At 48.7% G+C, this 27699-nt stretch overlaps 1 protein-coding gene across 2 annotated transcripts in view; it reads right to left on the bottom strand.

Moving 5' to 3' along the window:
• Positions 1-27699, bottom strand: part of WSCD1 (WSC domain containing 1) — a 147677-nt gene that overhangs the window by 66358 nt on the left and 53620 nt on the right. For both annotated transcript variants that reach the window (XM_060259396.1, XM_060259397.1), the window contains one exon: positions 13993-14114. In XM_060259396.1, the coding sequence (XP_060115379.1) occupies positions 13993-14114 (122 nt within the window). The remainder of the gene's footprint in view (positions 1-13992; positions 14115-27699) is intronic.

Here is a 27699-nt window from a genome sequence, read left to right as displayed (position 1 = left end):
TCCCGTAAAGGACATCTAAGCTCCCTCTGGCAGGATTTAATCAGCCAAGAGGGGCAAGGATCCAGATCGCATGTTGTTGGGTGAGCAGCAGAGAGGATCCTATCGACTTCCTCCAGGTTGAGTGGGTCGAAGTGATCTAGCACCAAATCCGAAGACAGGCCCGGAGCCTCAATTTCGCTCACTGTATCCAAGGTGGTAGGCAGGTCTTGGCGGAGCAATGAGATTTTATCTGCAAAATATTTCGCAAATGCCTCACAGCCGATCTCCAATTCTCTAATGTTTGGTTTGCCTTGTGGCAATGTTATCAGGTCCCCAATTATTCTAAATAATTGTGCTGGGCGCGAATTTGCAGATGCAATCTTGGTTGCAAAGTAATTTTTCTTTGCAGCCTTGACTGCCATCTCATACGACTTCATAAACGTTCTGTAGGATGTTCTCATTGCTTCGTCCCGAGTATGTCTCCACTGCCTCTCTAGTCGTCTGAGCCCTTGTTTTAGCTGGCGCAATTCCAAGGTGTACCATGGGGCCAGCCTCATACGAGGGCGCAGAGGGCGCCGGGGTGCTATTTCGTCGATGGCCCTGGTTAGCTGGTCTTGCCAGGTTTCCACAAGGCCATCGAGGGAATTGCTAGTGGGCCAGGGATCCCTTAGGGCCGTTTGGAACCGTTCCGGGTCCATCAGGCGCCGAGGGCGAGCCAAAATAGGCTCTCCGCCCATACAGGGTTGGGGCGGCGTCCCCACATGGGCCTTAAGGGCTAGGTGATCCGACCATGGTATCGCTTCTACCGCAATATCGTTCACCGAAATCCCAGACGCAAAGATCAGGTCTAATGTGTGCCCGGCCTGATGCGTGGGAGTCGTAACAAATTGAGAGAGCCCCAGTGTCGCCATCAATTTAGGGGGACATTAACAGGAGATGATTGGCCTGGGGATTCCAGTGCTCCTGGGGAGGGGAAGATATGACGGTGGGACAAGGCAGAATTATAAAGGAATTATAAAGGAATTATAAAGGAATTATAAAGGAATTATAAAGGAAGGAGATCAAGACATAACAGTGCTCGACCCCCTTCCAGCCTTCGTCCCATCCCGACGGTGACAGGTAGTAGGGCCAGGCTGAATTACTTGCCTCCGTCACTGGTGTTATGCAACGCCAGGTCTATTAATAATAAGACCTCTGTCCTGCAGGAGTTCCTGACCGAACAGGACATGGACCTGGCTTGCGTGACCGAGACCTGGGTGCGCGAGGGGGAGACGGTGGCTCTCTCCCAGACCGTTCCCCCGGGATACTCGGTCTTTCACCAGTCACGGACTAGCGGGCGGGGGGGGCGGGGGGCACTTTTCATACGAGAGGCTTACTCCTTTAGGGCTCTTCCGGCTCCAGAGATCCCAGGCGTTGAATGTGTTGGCCTGATGTGGGATGTTGGGGAGGGGTTGGCGATCTGGCTGGTGTACCGACCGCCTAACGCACCGGCCGGCGCCTTACCATCCCTGGTGGAGGCCGCGGCGGGCTGGGCGTTGGAGCACCCAAGGCTTTTGGTCTTGGGTGACTTCAATGTCCATGCCGACAACGCGGCGTCCAGCCAGGCGATGGACCTGCTGTCATCCATGGCGACACTAGGACTCTCCCAGGTTGTTACAACACCCACTCATCAGGCGGGACACATGTTAGACCTGGTCTTTGCGGCCGGAATATCAGTGACTGATATTGCAATGGAAGCAGTGCCATGGTCAGATCACTTTGCCCTTAAGGCCCGTATGGAAGTGTCACCCAAAACCCGTTTAGGCGGAGAGCGTATTTTAGCTCACCCGCGGAGCCTGATGGACCCGGAATGGTTCCTAACAGCTCTACGGGATACCTGGCCCGCTGGCGATTCCCTGGATGATCTGGTAGAGTCCTGGAACGATGGGCTCTCCAGGGCCATCGAGGAGATCGCACCCAGGCGCCCTCTGCGCCCCCGCCCGAAACCGTCGCCTTGGTTTAGCCGGGAGCTGCGGCAACAAAAGCGGGGGCTCAGACGACTAGAGAGGCAATGGCGGCGTACTCGAGACGAAGCGACCCGAACATCTTATAGAGAGAGTTTGAAGGCCTATAAGATGGCAATCAAATCCGCAAAGAGAGCGTTCTTTGCGGCTAAGATTGCGTCCGCAACTTCGCGCCCGGCACAATTATTCGATGTAATTAGAGGACTCACAACGCTGCCGCAAGGCAGGTTAAATTCTATTGAATTGGAAATTGGCTGTGAGGCTTTTGCGAAATTTTTTGCGGATAAAGTCGCGTCACTCCGCCCCGACCCCCCTGCCAGTTTGGAGACAGTTAGCGAACCTGAGGCCCCGAGCCTGTCTTCGGAGTATACTCTGGATGGCTTTGGCCCCCTCAGTCTGGAGGAAGTTGACAGAATTCTTGTATCTGCTCGCCCAACAACTTGTAAATTAGACCCATGCCCTTCCTGGCTTATTAAATCTTGCCAGGGGGATCTTAGATATCCCGTGCGGGATATCATAAATAGATCCCTAACGGAAGGGCACTTTCCAATGCCACTCAAAGAGGCTGTGGTCCGACCCCTCCTAAAAAAGCCATCTTTAGATCCGGCCCAATTGACACACTACCGGCCGGTTTCAAATTTGCCCTTCCTGGGTAAACTTATTGAGAGGGCAGTGGCGATGCAGTTACAGACTTTCCTGGAGGACACTTCCGTCCTTGACCCATTTCAGTCCGGCTTTCGCCCGGGATACGGGACGGAGACGGTGTTGGTTGCCCTAGTGGATGACCTTCAACGGCATCTGGATCGGGGTGGCTCGGCGGTGCTGATGTTGTTAGACCTGTCGGCTGCATTCGACACGGTCGACCATCGGCTACTGACGTGCCGCCTCGCCGACGCGGGGATTCAGGGGTTGGCCTTACAGTGGCTTTCCTCTTTCCTGGAAGGTCGGGGACAAAGGGTCGCAATTGGGGGGGAGCTATCCCGGAGGCGCACACTCGATTGTGGTGTGCCCCAGGGGGCGGTTCTCTCCCCGATGTTATTTAACATCTACATGCGGCCTCTTGCCCAGATTGCCCGAAGGTATGGGCTGGGGTGTCACCAGTATGCTGATGACACCCAGCTCTATCTACTGATGGACGGCCAGCCTGTCTGCGCCCCGGAAAATCTTGACCAGGCATTACGGGCCGTGGCTGAGTGGCTCAGACTGAGTGGGCTGAAGCTAAATCCTACGAAGACAGAGGTCCTTTGCTTGGGTCGCAACGGCCTGGGGAGGGGGATCCCCCTGCCGGCTTTTGACGGTGCGCCGCTGATGGCGGCGGACAGGGTCAAGAGCTTGGGGGTGCTATTGGAGCCTTCCTTAAAGATGGAAGCTCAGATAGCAGCCGCTGCTAAGTCCGCATTTTTTCATCTTAGGCGGGCAAGGCAGCTGGCCCCCTTTCTGGAGCGCGACGACCTAGCAACAGTGATCCATGCTACGGTCACCTCAAGGTTGGACTACTGCAATGCCCTCTACATGGGGCTGCCCTTGTCTCGGACCCGGAAACTGCAGCTGGTGCAGAATGCCACGGCCCGGCTGTTACTGGGTCTCCCAAAGTGGGGACACATCCGGCTGGGTCTCCGGACTCTGCACTGGCTTCCAGTGATATACCGAGTCCGGTACAAGGTGCTGGTTATCACCTTTAAAGCTCTATATGGCCTGGGACCTGCCTACCTGAAGGACCGTCTCTCCCCACATGTTCCCCAGAGAGCACTGAGGTCAGGAACACAAAATCTCCTCACTATCCCCGGGCCAAAAGAAGCCCGTCTGAAAGCCACCAGAGGAAGGGCTTTCTCCGTTATGGCCCCCGTATGGTGGAATCAGCTGCCGGAAGAGGTGAGGGCCCTGCGGGACTTGGCGCAGTTCTGCAGGGCCTGTAAGACGACCCTCTTCTGGCTAGCCTATACCTAGCTAGAATGACAACTGATGTAACTGGCCAGCCATCTGTTTACAGTAAATTGAAATATTCTGTTTTAAAGTTTTAACTGTTTAAATATTTAATTGTTTTTATACCTGAAATTGTTTAAATTTTATGTTGATTAATTGTTGGAAGCCGCCCTGAGGCATCCGTGGGAAGGGCGGGATATAAATCCCAAATAAATAAATAAATGTTTTTCATAGTATTCAACAATGTCTATTACATTTCTGATGTTATCCCTTATTTGCCTCCTGGGGAGAAAACCCGCTTGTTCTTCCTGAATAGAAATGTTTAAATGCTGTTTGAGTCGTTCCGCTAGAATTCTAGCAAATATTTTAGAATCATTATTCAATAGTGAAATCGGTCTATAGTTTTTAACATTCGTGGAGTCTCTTTCTTCTTTCGGTATTAATGAAATAACAGCTTCTTTCCATGAATCTGGTACTTTCCCATCTTCTCTAATACAGTTCATCAACTTTTGCATTTTGGGTACTAGTACATCCACCAAGACTTTATAAAATTTTGCTGAAAAGCCGTCTGGACCTGGAGCTTTCCCTAATTTCATTGAACAAATCGCTGCTTCAATTTCAACCTTCTCAATTGGATTATTCAAGATTTTTTCCATATTATCATTCAAGGGTTTCACTTTTATTCTTTGCAAATAGGCATCAATTTTTTCTTTTTTTACCTGTTGACCTTTATACAGTTTGGCATAGAATTTAAAGAACTCCCTTTTAATTCCAGCTTGATCTACAATTTCTTTCCCTTCCACACAAATTTTATTTACAAACTTTTTCTCCCTTTTTTTCTTTAGTTGCCAAGCCAAATATTTCCCCGGTTTATTGGAAGAAGAAGAAGATATTGGATTTATATCCCGCTTTCCACTCCGAAGAGTCTCAGAGCGGCTCACAATCTCCTTTACCTTCCTCCCCCACAACAGACACCCTGTGAGGTGGGTGGGGCTGAGAGGGCTCTCCTAGCAGCTGCCCTTTCAAGGACAACTCCTGTGAGAGCTATGGCTGACCCAAGGCCATTCCAGCAGGTGCAAGTGGAGGAGTGGGGAATCAAACCCGGTTCTCCCAGATAAGAGTCCGCACACTTAACCACTACACCAAACTGGCTCTCCTGGCACCTTCAAATAATTTTTGCTGTAACCTTTTTAACACCCATTCCACCTTGTTCAATAAATGTCTCAACTGATCATGCAAAGCTGTGATTTCTCGCATTTTTTCTTTTTCCCCGGTCGTTTTTTTAGATCTTTTTTTCTTTTTTGCCTATTTCTGTTTGTAAGTCTTTCAATTGCTTTTCTTTAGCTCTTTTGTCTTTGTTGTTCAATGTGATTAGTAATCCTCTCATCACTGCTTTATACGCATCCCAAACGGTCTGTGTTTTAACCTCTTGGTCTTCATTTGCTTGGAAGGAAGCTTTAGTTTCTTTTTCCAGAGACTTCACTACTTCCACTTTTTGCAACAGATCTTCATTTAGTCTCCATCTTCTGCTCTTTCTCATAGCCTTCACTGACCACATTAGTGGATTGTGGTCTGCACCTATTTTCGGAAGAATTTCCATCTTATTTGTAATAAGTCCCAGGTCCTTCGTGGACCATAACGTATCAATTCTTGAGAAGGAGTTATGCCTTGCTGAGAAGAAGGTATAGTCACGTACATTAGGATTAAACTTTCTCCAAATGTCTTCCAAACTTTCTTGCTCTGTTAAATCAAAGAAGGACTTTGGTAGCTTCCCATCTTTCTTCTTTTTGTTTCCAGATCTGTCCAGAGAGTTGTTGAAAGTTCCATTGAAATCTCCCATTAGCATAACCTGTTAATAAGTCACTTGATTAAGTTGTTGCAAAATGTCTTTAAAGAAAACATCCTTCGCCCCGTTAGGGGCATACAAGCCCACCAACAACGTGGTTTTTTTTCATTTATCAACACCTCCACTGCAATGTATCTGCCATCATTGTCTTTAAAAACCAGTTTAGGTTCCAATTCTTTTTTAATGTAAAAAACTACTCCCTTTTTTTTTCTTTAGCTAATGAAAAAAATTGATCTCCCAAAGCCTTATTCCATAAAAATTTGTAATCCAATTGTTTAATATGCACTTCTCGTAAACAAATTATATTAGATTTCTGTTTGTTAATCCAATGAAAAATTGCCCTTCTTTTTTGCAGTGAATTAAGTCCATTTACATTCCAAGAAATTAATTTGTAATCCATAATGTTTTCTCAGTTATTCTGTACCTTCAAATTCTTTATTGTCCACAAAAAACTCATTCATTCCTTGAGTGTCAACTATTATTTTTCGCAGTCTTTTATATTCAAAGCTGAGACCTTCTGGTAGCATCCATCTATATCTTATGCCCTTCTCTCTTAGCTTGTCCGTCCATTTTTTAAATTGTTTTCTGTCACTGATAACCTTTCTTGGCAGCTCCTTCATTATTCGTACTCTGCTTTCCTCCCTCACCATTGGGGTTTCAAATTGCTTGCTTAGGATCCTTCCCACCACGTCTCTCCTGGTAAACTTCACTACGACATCCCTGGGTAGCTTACGCTTTCTGGCAAATTCTGAATTGACTCTATATGCATAGTCACATAAATGCTCCATCTCCTCCGGATCTTCTTCCAAAAATTCAGCTATAATTGTGGCAATATGAGTCTTCAAATCCTCTTGGTCATTCTCAGGTACTCCCCTTAGCCGAATCGTATTCTCCATCAACTTACAGTCTTGTAGTATTGCTTTGTCTTGCATTTTATTAATGGTAGCATCTTGATCTCTAATTTTCACTTATCTCATCAGTCTTTTTAGCTATTGCTTGAGACTCTTTCCTTAGTTCATCAATTTTCTTCTTAAATTCTTTCTTTAGCTCTTCAGCACTGGAGTTTATTTCCTTAGTTAATTTCTTCTCACTTCCAGTGATTAAATCCCTCATTGCCTTCAATAGTCTTGCTTCCATAGCATCCAGTTGTTCATGAACTTGTTTAGACATTCTCCCCTCTCGCACTGAGGCAGCTCTTAACCTTGTAACTCTTGATTCCAACTTCTGCTCAGACATTACTGACTGCCCATTGCAAATAATGTGTTTTTAGTTGGTATCTTCAATCCCCAATCTGATAGTTGCATTCAACAGAACAGAGCATGCCCTTTTCAACAAGCCTAAAATCGCCGTCCTCAGAGCTTCCTAGCTCAAGATATTAATTTTTAAAGTTCCAAGCCTCTCTTTTTTAAAAAAAATTTTCCTCCCCCCCCCCCTAGGGCTTATTTTTCATTTTCAAGCACATAGTCCATGTTATGTAGCCCTTAGGGGATTGTTTATATATGTTTTGAACCCTTTTAAAGTCCACTTTCAGGTTATTTAGTGAAAATATTTTGGCCTTTCTGTAATTGGCCTCCGATGTTTCTCTATGGTTACTGACTCTTGCAAGTAGCCGGATACTTGGATGCTCCTCTTCACTCCACACTTACTTCCTGACTCTCTAACACTGAAGTCTCGTTCTCAATGGCTGTAAGCCTCGCAATGATTGCAGGAAACTTCACTTCCTGTTTTAAGGAGAGAGTCTGCAGCTTTGTTATGACTGGTTTTTTTTCCCGAAGCCACAAAAATTCATAACAGCAAGCATTTTTCTGCACTTTTCTGCTTTCTTTTAAGTCCAAAAAAACCACTTCTACCCCCTTCTACTTCTCCTTGATTTCACACTTTGAAAAATAGTTCTGGGTCCCAGATCTTCCCTTTTAACAAGCTTAGATTAAACCCGGAGTAGCAGATAAGGATCTTTACCTTATTAACGACGTCTATTATCTCGTTATACCGTCCACTTTATCTCAAATGTTATTATAGTCCATAGGAAGTTGAAGCCTTAGTGAGTTTATGTCAATTTAATGACTCCAAAGATTCTTTGTAGGCGATAGAAGGCAATTTTTCATCGGGGGAATCTTCAAAGCCGAAAAAAAAACCCTCCTGGGATCGTTCGTCAGCCAAAGTGAATCTCCTTCGAAATAAACATGCATGCCATAGACAAGTTCCTTTACTGGAAAAAGTAGACAGTAGGCTTTAAAAAGCCTTTTCTGTCCAAAAACAAAGATCTTGGTCTGCTCCACACAAGGAAACAGGTCAGCTCACCAAGCTTCAACCCCAGAAGTCCTCACAACGCAATTGTTGATAGCTGAAAATCCTTTATATAAAGCAGATTTTGAGGAGAAATGGTCTCCATTTTTTAATTATGTTGCTTCTCATAAAACTTTGGTTGGAAGAGTGCCAAAAAAATGTACACTTCTTCTCTTATTGATCTACTATGTCTATACTACTAATTTTTTTTACTATGTTGCTTATGATATTACTGTGTGTATTTATTGATTTTTTTTACTATTGTCTTGCTTATTATTATTATTATTATTATTAAATTATCCTTTAATGTATTGTTTTGCAATTTAAAAATAAAATTTTGAAACTTGGGGAGGGGGGGGGACTAGGCACTCATCATCAGCATCATTTAAATTTTTGACCGCCCTTCACAATGGTTGGACTCAGGGCTGTTTACATCAGGTACACACAAGGCTTTTTTGTAACAGGAACTCCTTTGCAAATTAGGCCACACACCCCTGATGTAGCCAATCTTCCTGGAGCTTACAGAAGGCCCTGTACTAAAAGCCCTGTATGCTCTTGGAAGATTGGCTACATCGGGGTGTGTGGCCTGATATGCAAAGGAAGAAGAAGAATTGCAGATTTATACCCCACCCCTCTCCCTGAATCAGAGACTCAGAGCGGCTTACAATCTCCTATATCTTCTCCCCCACAACAGACACCCTGTGAGGTGGGTGGGTGGGGCTGAGAGGGCTTGAACAGCAGCTGCCCTTTCAAGGATCACTCCTGTGAGAGCTCTGGCTAACCCAAGGCCATTCCAGCAGGTGCAAGTGGAGGAGTGGGGAATCAAACCTGGTTCTCCCAGATAAGAGTCCGCACACTTCACCACTAAACCAAACTGGCTCCTGCTATAAAAAAAAGCCCTAGGTACACAAAAAAGCCTGTGGGAAGGGCGGCCTAAAAATCGAATAAAATAAAATAATAATGAAAAAAACAAATTAAAACTGACATAAAACAGTAAAAAAAACCAGATTCCTTAAAAAGTAGGTGATATCACATTCCCAGTAACGCTGCCATCTCACAACACTATCTGACATCCAGGGGGGCTGCGATTTTGCAGGGAGTGGGTGCGGGGCTCCTTGGGGGCAGTCCTCTCCTCAGTGTGTGCCCCCTCCCCCAATGGGTGTGGAATCTGGGGATGGCTGCAGTTTCACCAGTTGCATCTGTTGATGAGTGGCGAACCAGACATGACCCCAGTGAACCTGGCTGAGGGCTTGAAGGCTGTGGTGGGAGGGCTGAAGCAGAACTGGCTGAGGCTGAAACCTGCAAGGATGGGAAGGGGAGATCCAGGGTTGAGGGGCCATCTCCCAGCCCCCCAAAAGCATTATGCTCAGTCGATATGAACTTGCTAGTGGTCCCTAGCCTGAGATGTCCTCAACCTAGCCTGGATATCCTCAACTAGGGTGGGAGCAGGGTTTTTGGCCCTGGCCCCAACCTAGTGGAACTCTCTGCCAAATAACATCCATGTCCTGCAGGACTTAATGCAGTTTTGTTGGGCCTGCAAGGCAGAGACATTTTATATTGATGTGCACCATTTCACAGAGAATGACCCATGTCCTGATCTCAGCTGGGCATGGCACGCACACAGGAATCAAGGAAAGCCCACCATTCACATCAGCTGGTGTTATGCCTGATGTAGGGCAGGAACCCCAGATTCAACCAGTGTACCTTGTCATATGTGGTTAGCAGTGGCTTTAAAAGCCCTGCTTGCCAGTCTACCCACATATATAGAATTTCATTCCTCTTGAAACACCACATAAGTTGGTTTCTCTGGTTACTGAGGAGAGGAAGCAGCACCATTTGATGAGTAAACCAGTTGCTGGGACTCCTGGGAGTTGCTGGGAGGCTGCTATCATGGCTGAACCCTCTCTCCATGTTATGTATTGTACATAGTTTATAGCAGCAACAAAGCATGATTTTGCCCTCCAGGATATTAATGTCTGTGCTACGATTGGCCGTTCCTGAAACTGGCCAATCAGGGCTCCAGGCATCTGAAGGTCATATGCAAATAAGAGGATCCTGGAGTGTCCAATGTTTGAGTTTCCCGCCGACTGAATGGGCATGTATGGGGCGGGATCTGTATGTATATATTCCCTGGAGTTTGTCTGTTTCCCCTAGCTCCGGTCTGAAATAAAATTGAGTTGCATCTACCCACAGCTGAACTCACTATTTAACATTGAAGACAAGGATGGGATTTGCCTAGGTATGCAACCCCGGGAAAAGAGCTGAACACTAGGATGGTCACTTGGGTAGGCAGCCCCGAGGTTCACTGCAGAATCACATCACTGAAACTTGTATCTTCAGTTCAATATATCTGAGAAAGTGTGCATGCATACAAATACTTTTATCTTATATCAGGGAGTTAGACTAGATGACCCTGGAGGTACCTTCCAACTCTGATTCTATAATGTATAAAATTTTGTTGGTCTTAAAGGTGCCACTGCCTCAAACTTTGATCTAGTGTTACCTCTATTTTGAGGGGGTGGTTTGATCCCATGTTGTTGGGTTTTTTAAGATTTCTGGTTTTCCTGGGGTGTTTAGGTTCATACAAAGATCTGTCTCCAGTCTCTGAGCCACTTGTGGGAAGGGCGGGATATAAATCTTAAATAAATAAAAAAATAAAATAAATAAATAAATAAATAAATTTAGGTATCCATGGCTGATTTCCAGACTACACAGACCCCTTCCCCTGTAGAAACTGGCAACTTTGAAAGGTGGACTCTACAGCATTATACTCTGAGGAGGTTCCTCCCCAGGCTCCACACCCAATTGTCCAGGAATTTCCCAACTCAAAGTTGGCAATTTTAGTCCATGTGGGCTGGCCTGTAGCCACAAGGGGACCTGTGGGGGCTCTGCCCCCTGACTTTAGGCCAGGGCCACCTAACTCAGGCCCCAATTGCCAACCTCTGGAGAGCTGCAGCGGTCCTTTCCCAGCCCACCACAGCCTTCTGCACTCTCCATCCCCCCAACTGAAATTGCAGGGGAAGGGTGGTGGAACACCCCATCTCAATGAATCCCTTCACCAGCCCACAGAGACAGATATTGACTAAACAATCTTGTAGCCCATAGAATCAAACTGGTTCCCTGGAATATTGCTGGATGGAGAAGCGAAGCCGATGACCAAGAGTTCTTAGACTACCTTAGAGTCCACGATATTATTCTTCTGCAAGAGACTTGGTCAACCATGCCACTGTATCTTGAGGAGTATAAAGCCTTTTCTCAGCCAGCAATCAAGACTAATAATAATTGCTGTCCTCTTGCCAGCCTTGCTACATTTGTTTCCACAATTTTTGATGTAAATCTCATAGGTTTGCAGAATGTCAGGACTGCCAGGATCTAGCTCTTGTAACCTTGCTCACTTTTGATAGAGTCTCTTTTATAATAACTAATGTTTACTTATCCTAAAGGTGTCACTGCCTCAAACTTTCATCTAGTGCTACCTCTATTTTGAGGAGGTGGTTTAACCCCATGTTGTTGGGTTTTGTTTTGTTTTGTTTTTTAAGATTTCAGGTTTTCCTGGGGTGTTTCCTAGAGAGCCATGGTGGTCCTTTCCTGGCCCATCACAGCCTTCCGCACTCTCCATCCCACCAACTGAAATTGCAGGGGAAGGGTGGTAAAGCAGTCACCAGTCTCCTGCGCTATTTAAAGGGTCCTGTAGCCAATCAGCTGACTGACAGCCTCTTTAAATAGGGCAGGATGCCACCAGTTGCTCCAATGCCCATCCTGCATGGTATGAATCACAGGGGAGGGGCAGCAGAGAGGAAAGAGCCAAGAGAGTGGCTGCTTGAGAGCTGTTGTGGCTGCTGCTGCTGCCTCCTCCCCCCTTCCACTTGGGAACCCCCTGAAAAATTGAGCCCCCCCCCCCCCCCCCCCCGAATTTGCTAATTCTGGCTATGGCCCTGCATGTGTGGTTGAAGAGTGCACACCCACTGGAACCAAACAAATTGGGGTCTGGTCAGTGCCTAAATGAGATTCTTTGTGGGAGATATCTTCCCCACCCCCTACCCCAAACATTACTTTGATTTCTGTAATCGAAAGAAGATAGGATATTGCAAAGAAATTCATGTTCTCCTGGGAGGGTGGCAAGAAGCAAAGTCTCCACCTTTGCATTGTTGCAGGGTTCCCCTCCCCCTTTCTCTAACATGCTTCCCACAGCCCACCTTCATACAGATGCTAATGAGGAGTCTAACTGGAGGAAATGGGATGGCCAACCTTCCCCCTTGGGTTGGACAGGAGAGGGCAGGAAAAGCTTCCTCAACCTGGCCTGACCAGGGGTGGATGTGACAAACATTCTGTGGGGTTCCCCCTGCTGGCCTTGCCCCGCAGGGTGTCCGTGGTGGGGTGAAGGGAGGCAAAGGGGTGCTTGTGGCCTCAGAAAGTGGAGGGGGAGGCATTACTTCATGCCACCGCCTCCTCAGCGGAGTCAGGCACTCTCAGATTCCCTCACTCTGTGTTTGCCTGCTGCTCCCCACTCTTTTTTCTACCTCGGCCATCAGTGTTGTTCCCTTTTATCCCTCACACCTCCGTGCCCCAGCTCTCCGCCCTCTTCTCCTTCCGTGTTCCCCTGCCCACCACCATCTCACCCCCCAGTGGCTAAATCCTCCCCCACAGACGGGCTCCTCCCGCCCCTTCCTGAGGTGCCATGCATGAGCTCCGCCCTCGGGGAAGACTGGAGTGGGACGCACTTGTTCCGGCGGCCTCGCTAGGCCCGCCCATCGTCCTCTGTACCGCCTTCAGCTCTGGTGCATTTGGTTGGGCCGTGCCAGCCACAATCGTGTCAGACAGCTGGGGTATGGCCATAGCCCGGGGGCAACTCTGCGGTGGAGTGGCAGGCCCCGGACAGACGGCCCCTCCGACCGGCCCCCATGTCGCCCAGCGGAGGCACCACAGGTAGGCGGGCCTGGGGGTGCTGGGGGCAGAGCCGCCAGCCATCTGGCCATGCTATGGCTGCTCTCAACCATTGGGTATGGGGCGGGGCTAGGCCGAGCTGCCATGGGCCCGGGCAAGGGCAGGACACGGCGGCCCGAACACTTTCTTTGTTGCAGGAAGGAGCTCTCTTCTTTTCCTTTGTGTGCCGTTTTTCAGGAGAATTCTAAGGGCTGCAAGTTGTGCTTGCCTGGGAGAGCTAGAGCAAGCTTGAAGGTAAAGGCACTCTGTAGAGGACTGGAACATCTTAGCTGATAGGGCATGTAGAGAGAGGGACAGAGAAATTGTGATTTTACAAATTTCTTTTGAATCCCTTGCTCACATCTGGCATTGTGCTAAAAATAAGCTTGTAAACATTTGCTTTTAAATAAATACTTCATCATTTTTGATGCTGGGAGTGGTTCTCTGTGCCACACAGACCTCCACCCACTCAGACATGCCATTTGACAAGGGTGCCATGGAAGGAGGCTGGCATTGGCAAGCAGTTATTCCTCCAGGGCTCCCAAGGCAGCAGACTGTCCCCATGGTGACCTGGGCAGTGGGAGGCACAAAGGCAAGGGAAGCTGGGAGGCCTCCTCTGCCGAGTGGGAAATCCCTACAACCCCCAGGTGGCGGTGGCAAGCTACCAAGAGGGCAAGAAAAGTTCCTCCCAGGAGCTGGAAAGGATAGGGCTCGCGGGCCACAAATAAGTGACAGTCTATTGACATGGTTTGATTTAATCATGCATACAAAAGAACCTAGAACAGTAAAGCATAGTGAAGCCAAACCAATGACAAAATATAAATGAATATAAAAATAAAGAAAACATGAACATTCACTCAGTCTTGATAAGGAAAGCAATTGCAGGTGCATCTGCCATCACAAACATTCATCACTTTGGGCTACACTTTTGGCTTCTTTCTTTTAGCAGGAGAGCCCAGGGACACAAAGATCTTGTTGTATGGTGTCCAAAACTTGAAAGAAAGACAGGAAAAGATAGAAATCTCCTCTTACTTTCTTGGAGCAAAATTCAGAGCACATCTCCACTGTCAAATTGGAGTGCATCAAAGTGGCTGGCAAGGTGTTTGTTAAATTCTCTGGCACTCGAAAGCATCCTCGATAGATAATATTTCGCCCTGTGGGGATAGGAAATAGGTTTCCCTTGAGAAAACGGCAACTGCAGTGGCTTCCCATTATTCAAGGCAATGATACAAGCTTCACATTCTAAAATAAATATACAGATAGATATAAAGATACCAAAATGTAGTGTTGGGAAGTAATAACTAGTATTGCGGGAGCTACACCCTGAGAAAATGTGCTTTAAAGCCTGCCAAGCCAAGGAATGCACAAGTTCTAGCAAGGCCCTGCCTATGTAAGTGTGGGTCAGCACAGCACAATTGATACTAAATTCCACTGGGGGGAGGGCAAGATAGCAGCCAATTTTCTTTTGAGTCCAGCTCTCTCCTCAAATTTTCCCTGAAAAATGTGAAAAGCTCTGATAAAATCTATAAAGCATCTCACCATCAGCACCAGCAAAGAGATGGGATTTCACTGAGTTACACCTTGAGGGAGCCACATTCCAGTCTTTGTGGGTGGATGTGCTTTGTTACTACCTTGCTCACAGAGCACCTTTTTTGTTTTCATTCTTTTCTGTGCCAGAGAGATTATTATGATCTTCAAGAGCTGGAAGAAAACCATGGAGTGTCCATCAGAGACCACAAAGTGAGACTTCTGCAGGCTCCCCCGGATGCCCACACCCCTCCACCCTCTTTGCCCACTCTCACAGGGGGAGGGGACTGCCACGGGGGGGGGGGGGAGATGTCCATGCCAATGTCAGGTCATCATGACCACAACGATCTTTCTGAAAATTTCTTTCTATTTTTTTTTAAAGCCAGAAAAAGGACAAGGGAAAAATTCTTTAAATCCAGCAACAACTTTTTTTATAAAAAGAAAAACAAAGTGTGTGTGTGGTGGGGTGGGGGAGAAATAAATAGAGTGTGGGGGTGCAAGTGGGGCCTCAACTCCTCACTTTTCATGGAGGTGCTATCAGCAGGAAACCCCCAGACCCTGGTCCAGTGGATACAACTGGCTTGCGAGATTGAAAGCTGGCAGAAGGTGGTCACACTCTACCACAAGAAGCAAGGGGGTTTCACCCCCAAAGAGACTAAAGACAGAGGTGGAGGGAAAGGAGACCTCCGCAAACCCATCCTTACCCTGACAGAGAAGAAGTAGCATGTGAAGAATCGTCTGTACTTCAAATGTGTGTGTGGGGGAACCACGTAGTCAGCGAATGCCCGAGCACCCCTCGGGGGTACAACCCCTGGGCCCCCAAAAGGGGAAATTGAAGAAGACAACCACCACCCCTACTCATTTCTGGAACTTTGTATTTTGTACCCGTCACCCTAGTAAATCACTAACAAAAAGGTTCACAAGTGTACGAGCCTTGTTAGATTCAGGCTGCTCCAGAGACTTGCTATCCCTGGCTCTGGCCGATGCCTTGGGTCTCTCACGTAAACCCCTACTCTCCCCACTTTTATTTGAGCAAATGGATGGAGAACCCATGAAAGGCAGGCCATGCACCCAAGAAACAGACTTGTGCGCAGTGGGAATGGGGGCCCTTTGGGAAGTGAGGCCTTTTGTAATAGCACCCTCAGCCCGCTTCCAAGTGGTTTTAGGGATTGAATGGTTAGCCAATCACAACTCTTTCGTGAAATATAGTGGCTGGGTCATCTACTTTCAGGATGAAAAGTGTCAGAGTCATGGCTGGGATACATATGGTGCCCTGAGCCCCCACTCCGAATGGAAAACCTCTGTTTGACCCAGGAAGAAGTATCATCCCTCTCTCCCGAGTACCAAGACCTAAAAGGGGTCTTCAAAATGGCAGAAACCAATGAGCTCCCCCCCCCTCATCATCCCACTGAGTGTGCAATCAAAGTGATTGAGGGGGAGGCATTGCCGAAAGCAAAGTTGTACTCCATGAGTCGCCAGGAGGTATCCCAAGGCAAGATTTTTACTAAGCTGGATTTGCACAATGCTTACTTCCAGGCACGCATCAAAGAAGGAGATGAGTGGAAAATGGCATTTCACACACCCCCAGGACAGTCTGAATACTTGGTCATGCCTTTTGGGCTGAAGGGGCCCCTGGGGGTGTTCATGAACTTGATCAATGAAACCCTACAGCAGCACCTGTTTAAGGGGGTGGTCTGTTACCGGAATGACATGTTAATATATTCAGAAGACTTCCCCTCCCTCCCACATAAAGCTAGTGCGAAAAGTCCTACAAACCCTCTATGAGAACAAACCGTTTGCTAAATTGTCTAAGTGTGAATTCCAAAAGACTGAACTCGACTTCCAAGGTTCCAAGCCTCAGCTGGGGGGCTGGGGATGGAACCCGCAAAAATACAAGCTGTGGTAGATTGGGCTGTCCCCCACCAGGCACAAAAGCAATTACAAAGTTTCCTTGGTTTCACAAATTTTTATAGAAATTTCATCAACAATTTCGCTACCATGGCCCTTCCACGCACCAATCTATTAAAATTGAAAGGGAAAAGCATGGAGGCACAGAAACCCAGGGCCTGACTTGACTGGTCCCCAGCCTGCCAAACGGCCTTTGAGGAATTGGAATGATTATTCACATCCAAACCCATCCTCATCCATCCTGATGAAAATAACAAAACTGTGGTCCGATGTGATGCAAGTGATGTGGCCCAAGCAGCCGTTCTGCTCCAAGAGGGGGAGGATGGAAGATTACACCACCGCACCTCCCTCCCTCCAAAATTCTCTTCCACAGAATGCAATTGGTCTGTCTGGGACAAGGAGACTTCAGCCATCAACTAGACTTAGAGGCGGTGGCATTACTTAGAGGGGGCCAGGGTAGCCTTCAAGCTCTGGACTGAACATAAAAATCTGGCCTCGCTTGTGGCCATCCACAAGCTCAGTACCAAATAAATTCAATGGGCGAGATTTTTCCACAAGTTTCACTTCACATTGGGGCATATCCTTGGGAAGCGAAACTTCTTAGTCGATGCACTTTCCCGCCATCCTCAACATGACAGCAAACGGGAGGTGGTAATAGACTCGCTATTCTCTCCCTTCCAACTGGGAGCCTTAGTCACTATCAGGTGCCAAGCGTAAGCCCAGAAGAGTGAGGAACAGGGCGAGTCTTTTATGACATCACTGCACACCGAACTGACCAGGCACCCACCGGACCAAAGTCTGGGACTGTTCCTATCACCTGATGGCCTCTGGTACAGAGAATCCAAACTTTTTATCCCAGAACCACTGCAACTACAAGTATTGCAACGATCCCATGATGCCAAATTAAGGAGCCACTTTGGCTTTGTAAAAACCCTCCACCTAGTTCAGCTTCAGTTCTGGTGGCCGGGACTACACCGGGATGTCTCAATATGTAATGAGTTGCCCGTGGATCGACCAGGGACTGAGCTCTGCCTACCACCCACAAATGGATGGACAGACGGAGCGCATGAATGGCGTGCTTAAACAGTTCTTATGCTGTTATGTTTTGTTTCAACAGGACAACTGGGTGTCAGAACTTGTATCTGTTATGTATGCTGAGCTTGGTAATATTAGCCTAACTGACTCCATGTTGTAACTGCCTACTAATTCTATGTCCTTGTAGTCAGGCCTACTAACCAAATGCTTTGCATTTCAAACAAACTGTAACTACTGAAGGGTGACAGATAGCCTCTGGAAAACATCTGCAGGTGTCCTTTGAAGCTAGCCTGCCAGAGCATCACAGCAGGGCTCCTTCCTCCTCCATGGAGATAAGGGACCCTGGGAACAGACAACTGTCTCCCAGAGTGTGAGAAATGGTTTTATTGTTTCTGTTACAACTGCATAAATAATGTATCGATAGCTGAACCCGTTATCAGAGTCAACTTGTGCTTTCCCTGAACACAGTTCTCAATAAATGTCTTATACTTTTGAAACAAAGTAATGAATCTCGTTTGAAGTTCTTCAAGTTCTGACATTTTGACTCTGATCCATTTTTGGAGCTTATCTGAACTGGCAACTTAGCTGAATGGCAGCGAAGGCTCCAGATAACGGAGAGCCCAGCACCCCACCAAAAGAGCGACTGGTCGAGCCCGGAGTGACGGTGATGAGGCGCAAGGTGAAAGAACCGGCGCACTTCTCCACACTCATCTTTACCCCGAGGAGCTGGAGCCCGCGAAAGTCAACCACGCTCATGGATGAAGCGGACGAACGCTACAAGACGTTGGTGACAGGCACCGGGGCCGAGACCGGGCAAGACCCCGAGAGAGAGGAGGGCCCGATCCCGAGAGGGGAGGACTATGCTCGGGCGCTGCAGAACGAGATGTTCCAGTGGGTGAGAGAGATCCACGATGAGGTCCATGAGAGCCACGGACAACTCGCCGGAGAGATGCACCAGCAGATGGACGCCATCCAGGAGCAGATCCGGGTGCTACAGGGGGCTGGGGCGCCCAGCGGGGGGGCACCGGCCGGGTCGCCCGGCGGAGCACCAGGCCAGCCGGCGGCACTGCCCGACGGGGGGCCGGGGCAGCCGGCGGCACCGGACGGCGGAGCTCCAGGCCAACCGACGGCCCCGCCCGGAGATGGGGGGGCCCCGCCGGGCCGCCGGGGGGTCCCCGGCGGCCAACCCGCGGGACCCCTGGCGGGGCAACCGCCGGCGCAACCGGCGGGGCCGCCGCCGGGGCCAGGCCCGGCACCCGCAGGCCCGGCGCTACCGGGCGCACCGGGAGGCGGAGAGGGGGCCCGAAACCGGGAGCTTCAGATCACCTTCGACGGGGACGTGGAGGAGGTGGAGTATTTCACCATCCAGTGCAACAACTTCATGACCCACTGGGAAGCGAGTTTCCCGTCGGAAGCGAGCCGGGTAGACCACATAGCCTCCAGACTGAAGGGGGCCGCGAGAAAATGGTACGTGGGATTGTACACCGGGAGGAAGCCAGAGTTGACGACCGTGGCGGAGTTCCTCCAGGCGATGCTGCGGCAGTACGGCGACCCACTAAAAGAGATGAAGGCCATAGAAGCCCTCCAGAGAATCGAGCAGGGGAACCACACCATCCGAGAGTACGCCACCGAATTCATGCCGCACTGCTCCGCGGTGAGGGGTTGGAGCGAATTGATGAAGTACACCGCGTTCAAGAACGGGCTGAACGCCAACATCCTGGACAGGTGTTACCATCAGGGGAGGCCTGACACCTTGGTCGGTTGGATCCAGCTGGCCGGTGAAGTGGAGACAAATCTACAACATGTGGGGATCCGTCGCCAGCAGCAACTAGTAAAGAAAGGGGGAAAGCCGAGCCCATCCCCCGTCAAATCCGAAGGGAAAAGAGCCCTGGCGGCCCCGACACCACCCGGACCACCGGGTGGGAGGAGATGCTTCCGATGCGGGGACCCGGGGCACCTAGCCGCCAACTGTCCGGAGAAGCCACGGCTTGTGACCCCACCCCCCAAGCCACTCGCACCGGCACCAAAGAAAGCAGGGGAGAGAGCAAAAGAGCCCAGTCTGGGCGCCGTCGCCACATCCATGGCGATTGACGAGGATGTTATAACCATCGAGGAATCGAGCGAAGAGTCCTGGGACCCCGAGCTGGTGGGAAACGATAGCGACCTGCTTTAATGGGTGCCGCGAAGCAGGTCAAAGAAGCGACGGCACCGATGACAGTGAGAATAACCGGGGAACTATTATTTATGGCCGTGACTCTATTGAACCCTAAGTTAAAACGATTCATGCACGCCCGGGCTCTGATAGACTCGGGGTGCACCCGAGACATCATCACCCCCCGCCTGGTAGAGGCGCTAGGGCTGGCAAGTCCCCCCTACCCCACCCGATCCAATTCGAGCAGATGGACGGGATGGTAATGAAAGGGGAGCCCTGCACCGAAGAAACACAGGCGGTGCCGGTGGGGACGAAAGAACACTGGGGGATAGAGGTGTTTGTAATAGCCCCATCCTCCTCGTTCGATGTAGTGGTGGGGGCGGGGTGGCTAGCGAGGCACCAGCCCGATATACAGTGGGGAGTGCAGATTGTCAACTTCCCAGACTGGAGGTGCGAGCACCACCATTGGAGGGGGGAATGGGGCCCCAAACCTCTGCCGCAGAACGAGAGACTATGCCTAACCATAGAGGAAGTTAAGTCCATCCCCCGAGAATACCGGGACTTGAAACGGGCGTTTAGTGAGGAAGAGGCCAACGAACTACCCCCGCACCGCCCCACTGACTGTGCTATTGAGCTTATACCCGGGCAAGAGCTACCAAAAGCCAAACTCTACTCCATGGGGTGGGCAGAGAAGGCGGAACTAAAGAAATTCATAGACAAAAACCTGAAACGGGGCTTCATTCGCCCCGCCACCGCACCGCACGTGGCCCCGGTCCTGTTCCAGAAGAAGAAGGATGGGAGCCTGAGACTTTGTACCGATTTTCGCGGGATAAACGGGATTTCTATGTCCAACGCTTACCCGATCCCGCTTATAAAATACCTACTAAGCACGGTGGTGGAGGGCAAGGTGTTCACGAAGCTCGACCTCAGGGATGCATATTTTAGAATGCGGATCAAGGAGGGGGGCGAATGGAAAACGGTGTTTAACACCCCCATGGGGCAGTTCGAATATCTGGTGATGCCGTTCGGACTACAGGGGGCACTGGGGGTGTTTATGAACTTTATAAATGAAGTGCTAAGAGAGTACCTATACAAGGGGGTGGTGGTGTACCTGGATGACATCATTATTTATTCAAAAGACTTAGAAACGCGCGTACCCCTGGTCAGGAAAGTACTGACAACCTTGTACCAAAACAAACTGTATGCTAAGTTGACCAAATGCGAGTTCCACCAAACGGAACTAGATTACCTAGGGTTCTGGGTGTCTGGAGAGGGGCTGGCGATGGACCCCGCCAAAATCCAAGCAGTGCTGGATTGGGAAGTGCCCCGAACCCGACGGCAGCTACAATCTTTCTTGGGGTTCACAAATTTCTACCGTGGGTTCATAATGGGGTTCGCCGAAGTGATGTTGCCCCTCACTGAACTCCTCAAGACCAAGGGGAGGGGGGAGGAGGCAAAGAAACCCGGAGCCCGTCTGGACTGGTCGCCCAAATGTCAAGAGGCGTTCGATGAACTGAAAAGGCTGTTCATGAGCGAGCCCGTGCTAGCCCACCCCAACGAACTTAAACTGTTTGTGGTACAATACGAAGCTTCCGACATCGCCGTTGGGGCAATAGTGATGCAGAGGAACGAGGAGGGGGGATTGAGGCCTTGCGCATACATCTCCCGAAAATTTTCCAATGAACAGCGAAATTGGTCAGTGTGGGACAAAGAAGCATTCGCCGTCACCTTTGCCCTTAAGACCTGGCGATCATGGCTGGAAGGTGCGCGGGTCACCTTTGAAATCTGGACCGACCACAAAAATCTAGAGGCACTGACCGGGCGGCGCAAGCTCACAGCTAAGCAGATCCAGTGGGCGGGGTTTTTTGCCAAATTCGATTTCGTGCTGAAGCACATACCCGGAACTAAAAACTTTTTGGCCGACGCCCTTTCCCGCATGCCCCAGCATGAGAGTCAAAAGGAAGAGGTGATAGACTCACTCATCCCTCCCTCCCAGGTTGCGGGAGGGGTCACCACCCGGTCAGGGAAGAAAACGGGGGCCCCGGAACTGAAAGAAAAGGAACGCCTAGTGGCCAAATCAGAAGCGGAGGGAGGGGAAAGACCCGAGGGCGTGGAGAAGGGGGAGGGCGGACTTTGGTATTACAACGAGAACATATATGTATCAAAATGCTTGAGGGGGGAGATCCTGACGCAATGCCACTCCAGCCGCCTAGCGGGGCATTTCGGCTATGTGAAGACGTTGCACTTAGTAGCACGTCAATTCTGGTGGCCACAGATGAAAAAAGACGTTTCAGAGTTTGTGAGCTTCTGCCCCACTTGCATCATGGCCAAACGAAGGGGGGGGGGAAAGCCACCCGGACTCCTCCAACCATTACCTACCGCCACAAGACCATGGGCGGTGGTTTTGATGGACTTTATAGTAGAACTGCCACCTTCCCAGGGGAAAACCGTGATCCTGGTGGTGGTGGACACCTCGAAGCAGGCCCACTTTATTCCATGCAAGAAGTTGCCCACGGCTAAGAAGTTGGCCTATTTATTCTTTAACCACGTGGTCCGCCTTCACTCATTCCCAGACAAGGTAATTAGTGACCGCGGGCCTCAGTTCGTTGCCAACTTCTGGCGGGAGTTTTGCAAAATCACAGGCATGGAACAGGGGCTCAGCTCCGCCTACCATCCTCAGACCGACGGACAGACGAAGAGGGTGAACGGGATACTAGAGCAGTACCTCAGGTGCTACGTCAACTACCAGCAGACTAACTGGGTGGAGCTCCTGCCCTTTGCAGAGTATGGATACAACAACAGCCTGCATAGCTCCACCAAGACCTCCCCTTTCCAGATCGTTAATGGCTACGAAGGGAAACCCTTCCTGCTCCTACCGGCGCCGCCTGGGGCCCCGGAACCAACCTCATGCCAGCAATGGTGGGAGGGGATTCGGGAGGGATGGAAGGTGATACAGGAGAACTTAGAGAGTGCAAAAGAGGACTATAAAAAACACTTCGATTGAAAGCACTCCCCCCAGTAGTCTTTCAAGGAAGGGGAGAGCGTATTCCTCTCGACTAAGAACCTTCCTCTCCACCAGACATGTCGGAAACTGGCGTACAAGTACTTGGGCCCCTTCAAAATAAAACGGGTGATCAATGAGGTTACTGTAGAACTGGAGCTACCCAAAATGTTTAGTAAGATCCACCCTGTTTTTCATTGCAGCCTTCTTCACAAGGATCCTGGAGCTACATCCTGGCACCCTCGCCCTCCAGAGCCACCACCTACTCAAGTGAAGGGCCAGAGCCACCATGAGGTGCAGGAGATCCTAGACTCCAGGGTCCAACGGGGGGTATTGTACTATCTAATAAGGTGGAAGTACTTTCCCCCTAGCTGCGATGAATGGGTCAAAGCTAGTGACGTGTCTGCCCCGCAACTGCTTAAGAAATTCCACCTACTGTACCCACACAAGCCCCGAGCGAGAGCTTAGGGGGGGCAGTATGTCAGAACTTGTATCTGTTATGTATGCTGAGCTTGGTAATATTAGCCTAACTGACTCCATGTTGTAACTGCCTACTAATTCTATGTCCTTGTAGTCAGGCCTACTAACCAAATGCTTTGCATTTCAAACAAACTGTAACCACTGAAGGGTGACAGATAGCCTCTGGAAAACATCTGCAGGTGTCCTTTGAAGCTAGCCTGCCAGAGCATCACAGCAGGGCTCCTTCCTCCTCCATGGAGATAAGGGACCCTGGGAACAGACAACTGTCTCCCAGAGTGTGAGAAATGGTTTTATTGTTTCTGTTACAACTGCATAAAGAATGTATCGATAGCTGAACCCGTTATCAGTTCTCAATAAATGTCTTATACTTTTGAAACAAAGTAATAAGTCTCGTTTGAAGTTCTTCAAGTTCTGACACTGGGTCTCCCTTCTGTCCTTTGCGGAATATGCTTATAATAGCATCCACAGCTGCACCAACGCCAGCCCCTTCCTCATTGTGAATGATTACAAAGGAAAGCCCTTTTGACACACAAGCCCCCGCCCCCACAGCTGACCAAATATTTCCATCGCCGCTTTCCTGAGAAGCTGGGGGGGGGGGTGAGGGCTTGTGGGGAGAAGTATGTCAAGCACCTTGCCATTTTTTGGATTGCTGAAGAACTTTTGCTTTTATCTCTTTGCTTCTGTTGTGGCTATTTCTTGTAACAGTTATCTAAATTCTTTCACACTGGTCTGAGAGGGTTACCAAGAGAAACCAAGGTCGCTCTTCCACATTAGGAACACCTGCGGAAGGGGCCTGGGAATGTCTTGGGGGGAGGGATTGAGGCTTCCCGCTTGCCTTTGAAAATATAAGTTTATGGTATCCTATATAAGAGGCTAAAAAGCCCGCCTTGCCAGTCTTTGCAAAGCACGTCCTGCCTGTACCTGCTGTCATGAGTCAATAAACAACCATAAATGAAGTGGACTGTTTGTGCTCTTTGAACTGCCAGGGTCTTGACAACGTTTATTCCAATATTTAATAAATGGGGACCAAATTAGAATAAACAATCTGAGAGCCAGTTTTCCTTTTTCAGATCTTCTTATACACTGGGGTTTGTTTTAATCAAAACTTGGTGCCAGACTTTACATGCCTTTTAACTATGCCTGGAAGAAATGACTGTTTGTGCAAGAAGTTTCCTTGATGCCACCAACAGATTTCTAATTGCATATCCCCCCCCCCCAAATTTATCACGCTTATTTTACCAAATAAGAGTGAGAAATGGAAAAAAGTATTAACAGTGTTATGCCAGGCTTACACTCCACTTTACACGCCAGAATACAATTTATTTCCTTAAATATGTTTACCCAAAATTTCTATGCAAGCAGGCATTGCCACCAAATATAAAAAAGGTACCAACCTCTGTATTGCAGCACCATGCAAAGTCTTGTGTTCAGTTTTGGGCACCACCGTTTAAGAAGGATGTAGAGGAGGCGGCTGAGAGGGGATCTGATCACCATCTTTATGTACTTGGAAGGGCTACCCTACAGAAGGTGGGGCAGAGTTGTTTTCTGTGGCCCCAGAAGTTCAGAGAAACATTTAATGTTTATGTGGTTTAATTTGTTGTTGTTAGCCACCCTGAGCCCATTAGGGGAGGGCGGGATAGAAATTTCATAAAATAAATAAAATAAATAAATCTATTTTCTAGTCGCTCATTTGAGACCAACAAGAGTTTCAGGGTCTGCCTTTGGGAGACAGATCTCCCTATGTGTCTCTTGTGTCTAACCAAGGGAGTTTGACTCTGGAAAGCTTCTATGTCAAAAAACGGTCTCTCAGGAGCTCCTGGACTTGAATCTAGTTGTGCTACAGTAGACCAACATGGCTGCCCTCTGAAACTTCCAAGCACACCATTCATCATGCAAAAGCAACTCGAGTTCTGACCACAGATTCCTTGTCAGGCACACACCCCTTAAAATTCTGCAATTCCTCCAAGACCAATTGGCCCCTGGGTTTTGGCCACTGTGTGACACAGAGTGTTGGACTGGATGGGCCATTGGCCAGATCCAACATGGCTTCTTTTATGTTATGTTTAGGCTTTTCTCAGCAGCATATCCATTGGTATCTTCCTTCTCCTTCAGCTCCAACACATGCAAATACATATGAGGATTTTGAAAGCCTAAACTGCAGTTATTTTCTCCAGGTCTGTTATCTGAAATTCAGTTGTGATACCAGGAGACCTTCAGCCTCCAATTGGAGATTTCTTACCCTAGGCCTGGCAGCACCTCTTGGGTGACTTGATTCCACCCGACTGGCATGACTTAACTAGCCCTGGCTGCTTACTCCTGTTCAGCACCAGCCCCACTATAACAGCCACTATGACATGGCAATCAGCATTTCAGAGCAGGGTCTGCCATACACAGGTTCCTACTGTGGAAGATGACTGGGTGATTTTAGACAACCCACATACTTTCACAGCGTAACCTACCTCACAGGGTTGTTGTGCAGATCAAAAGGGGGAGAGGGAAATGTTGTAAGCTGCCTTGGTCCCTACTATGGAGAAAGGCTGTCCTTTCTCTAGGTAGAGGCTGCAGAGATGGGGGAGGAGATGGAAAGCTGAAGTCAGAAAGGCAGATCAAGTTAGGTTGATGGTTGGCTGGGAAGGAGATAGAGTTGCCAACTCCAAGTTGGAAAATTCCCAGAGATTTGAGGGGTGGAGCCTGGAGAGGGTGGAGTTTGAGGAGAGTGAGACTTCAGACAGGTACAATGCCATAGACTCTACCCTCCAAACTAGCCATTTCCTCCTGTGAAACCATTGTTGCCAATCTCCAGTTGAGAGCTGGAGATCAGTCAGAATTACAACTGCTTTCCAGATGGCAGAGATCACTCCCCCTGGAGAAAATGGAGGACTCGGAATAATTACACCCTGCTGAGGTCACACACACACACCCCCATGATAGCCAGTGTAACCTGGCAGTTGGCACTTCAGAGCAGGGTCTGCCAAACCCAGCTGCCTGGGTGATTTCAGACCAATCACAGACTTCCAGCTTAACCTGCCTCACAGGATTGTTGTGCAGATCAAAAGGGAGAGAGGAAAATGATGTAAGCTGCTTTGGTGTCCACTGCAGAGAAAGACCGCACTTTTCCTAGGTAGAGGCTGTAGAGAAGGGGGAGGAGATGGAAAATAATCTACCCCTCATCTCTTTTGCCCCATCCCTTCTTCTTTCTCAATCTACCCCTTCTCTGATAACCTACCCCGCATTCCCCAACTTTCTCTATTTCCCTTTCCAACAACTGCCTTCTTGACATACCTTGCCTCCCTCTATCTTTCCCTTCCCTCCCCTCCCCAGCCTGTCCCCCCACAAGGCCATGACACTCACCCACAGCACATTTCTAGCGCCCATTGTATTTATCTTCACAATGGGCCTTATTCATAGTAAAGTAATTAAGCATCAAAAATCCACTCAACAGCTGCCTTAGTCCATCATGAAATTTCAGATAGCCAAATGGATGAAATCTGTTTGTCCATTTTAGGCTCTCTCTACATGGGCCATCTGCCCCAGGTTCAGTGCTGCGGGGAAACGAGCCTTTCTCCTACTTCTGTACAGCCCTGTGGTACATTTGTGTACCTCTTGTTGTTTCCCCAGCCATTTCCTCCTTGTACAACTGGGGGGGGGGGGAGGCTTCTTTTTGGAAAATGTCAATTACATATCATAATATTAATATTTCATTATACCAATATGTGTAACTAGATCCATGAATTCTCAGCTTTATTAAAATGCTAAGTCTCTATCTCCTTTCACTGAGATATAATTGGAATGGCAACATAAGGGTCTAGATACATACATTAAAAAATGAAAGCTGGGGACTCACAGCCCCTGTTGCACTTGGTGTTATCACTTTGCATTATCTAGATCAGGGGTGGCCAAACTTGCTTAATGTAAGAATCACACAGAATAAACGTCAGATATTTGAGAGCCTCAAGACATGAACATCAGATGATTGAGAGAGAAGGGAAGGAGGGAGGGAGGGAGGATGGAAGGAAGGAAGTGTCAGCTTGTGCCTTGAAGTTTGCTTTATTATTTGAAATGTTTATTTACTGCTAACTAACCCTACAACTCCTTGCCTTACTAACACCAGTGCCACAACAGAATGTGAAAGATGGACGAGGCGGGGGGCAGGGGGGAGATTAAGGTGCCAAAGGTCTTTGAAGTGCAAAACATCTAGCTAGTTCTCAGGCGCCTGCCGGAGCCGAGCAAGGCCACAGCAGGGGAGGAGAGACAGGCTGTGCATGTGGGAGATAACAGATATATGAACTGGTTACTTTTAGCGGAAGGGCTCCAATTTTATTATGAGAAGTGATTTAAAACCCCTATGCTTTGATGTGCGTCCATAAATGCCTATGCTTGTACCCTTCTCGCTATTAGTATCAATGAACCTGCGTAGAGAATAGCATTGCTGTAATCAATAAATGGAAACTTAGTTTTGAACAAAGACAAGTCTGTTCCTTCTTGAAACTTCAATGCCCCTTCGCTGACAGGAAGGAGAATAGATGGGGAAGGAGAATCATAGAATCATAGAGTTGAAAGGGACCTCTAGGGTCATCTAGTCTAACCTGCTGCACAATGCAGGAAACTCACAAACACCTCCCCCAAAATTCATAGG

The sequence above is a fragment of the Heteronotia binoei genome, chromosome 18 (genome assembly GCF_032191835.1).
Source record: "Heteronotia binoei isolate CCM8104 ecotype False Entrance Well chromosome 18, APGP_CSIRO_Hbin_v1, whole genome shotgun sequence".
Taxonomy (NCBI): Eukaryota; Metazoa; Chordata; class Lepidosauria; order Squamata; family Gekkonidae; genus Heteronotia; species Heteronotia binoei.
The sequence above is the reverse complement of the archived record's forward strand: the minus strand, read 5'-3'. Positions and strand labels throughout refer to the sequence as shown.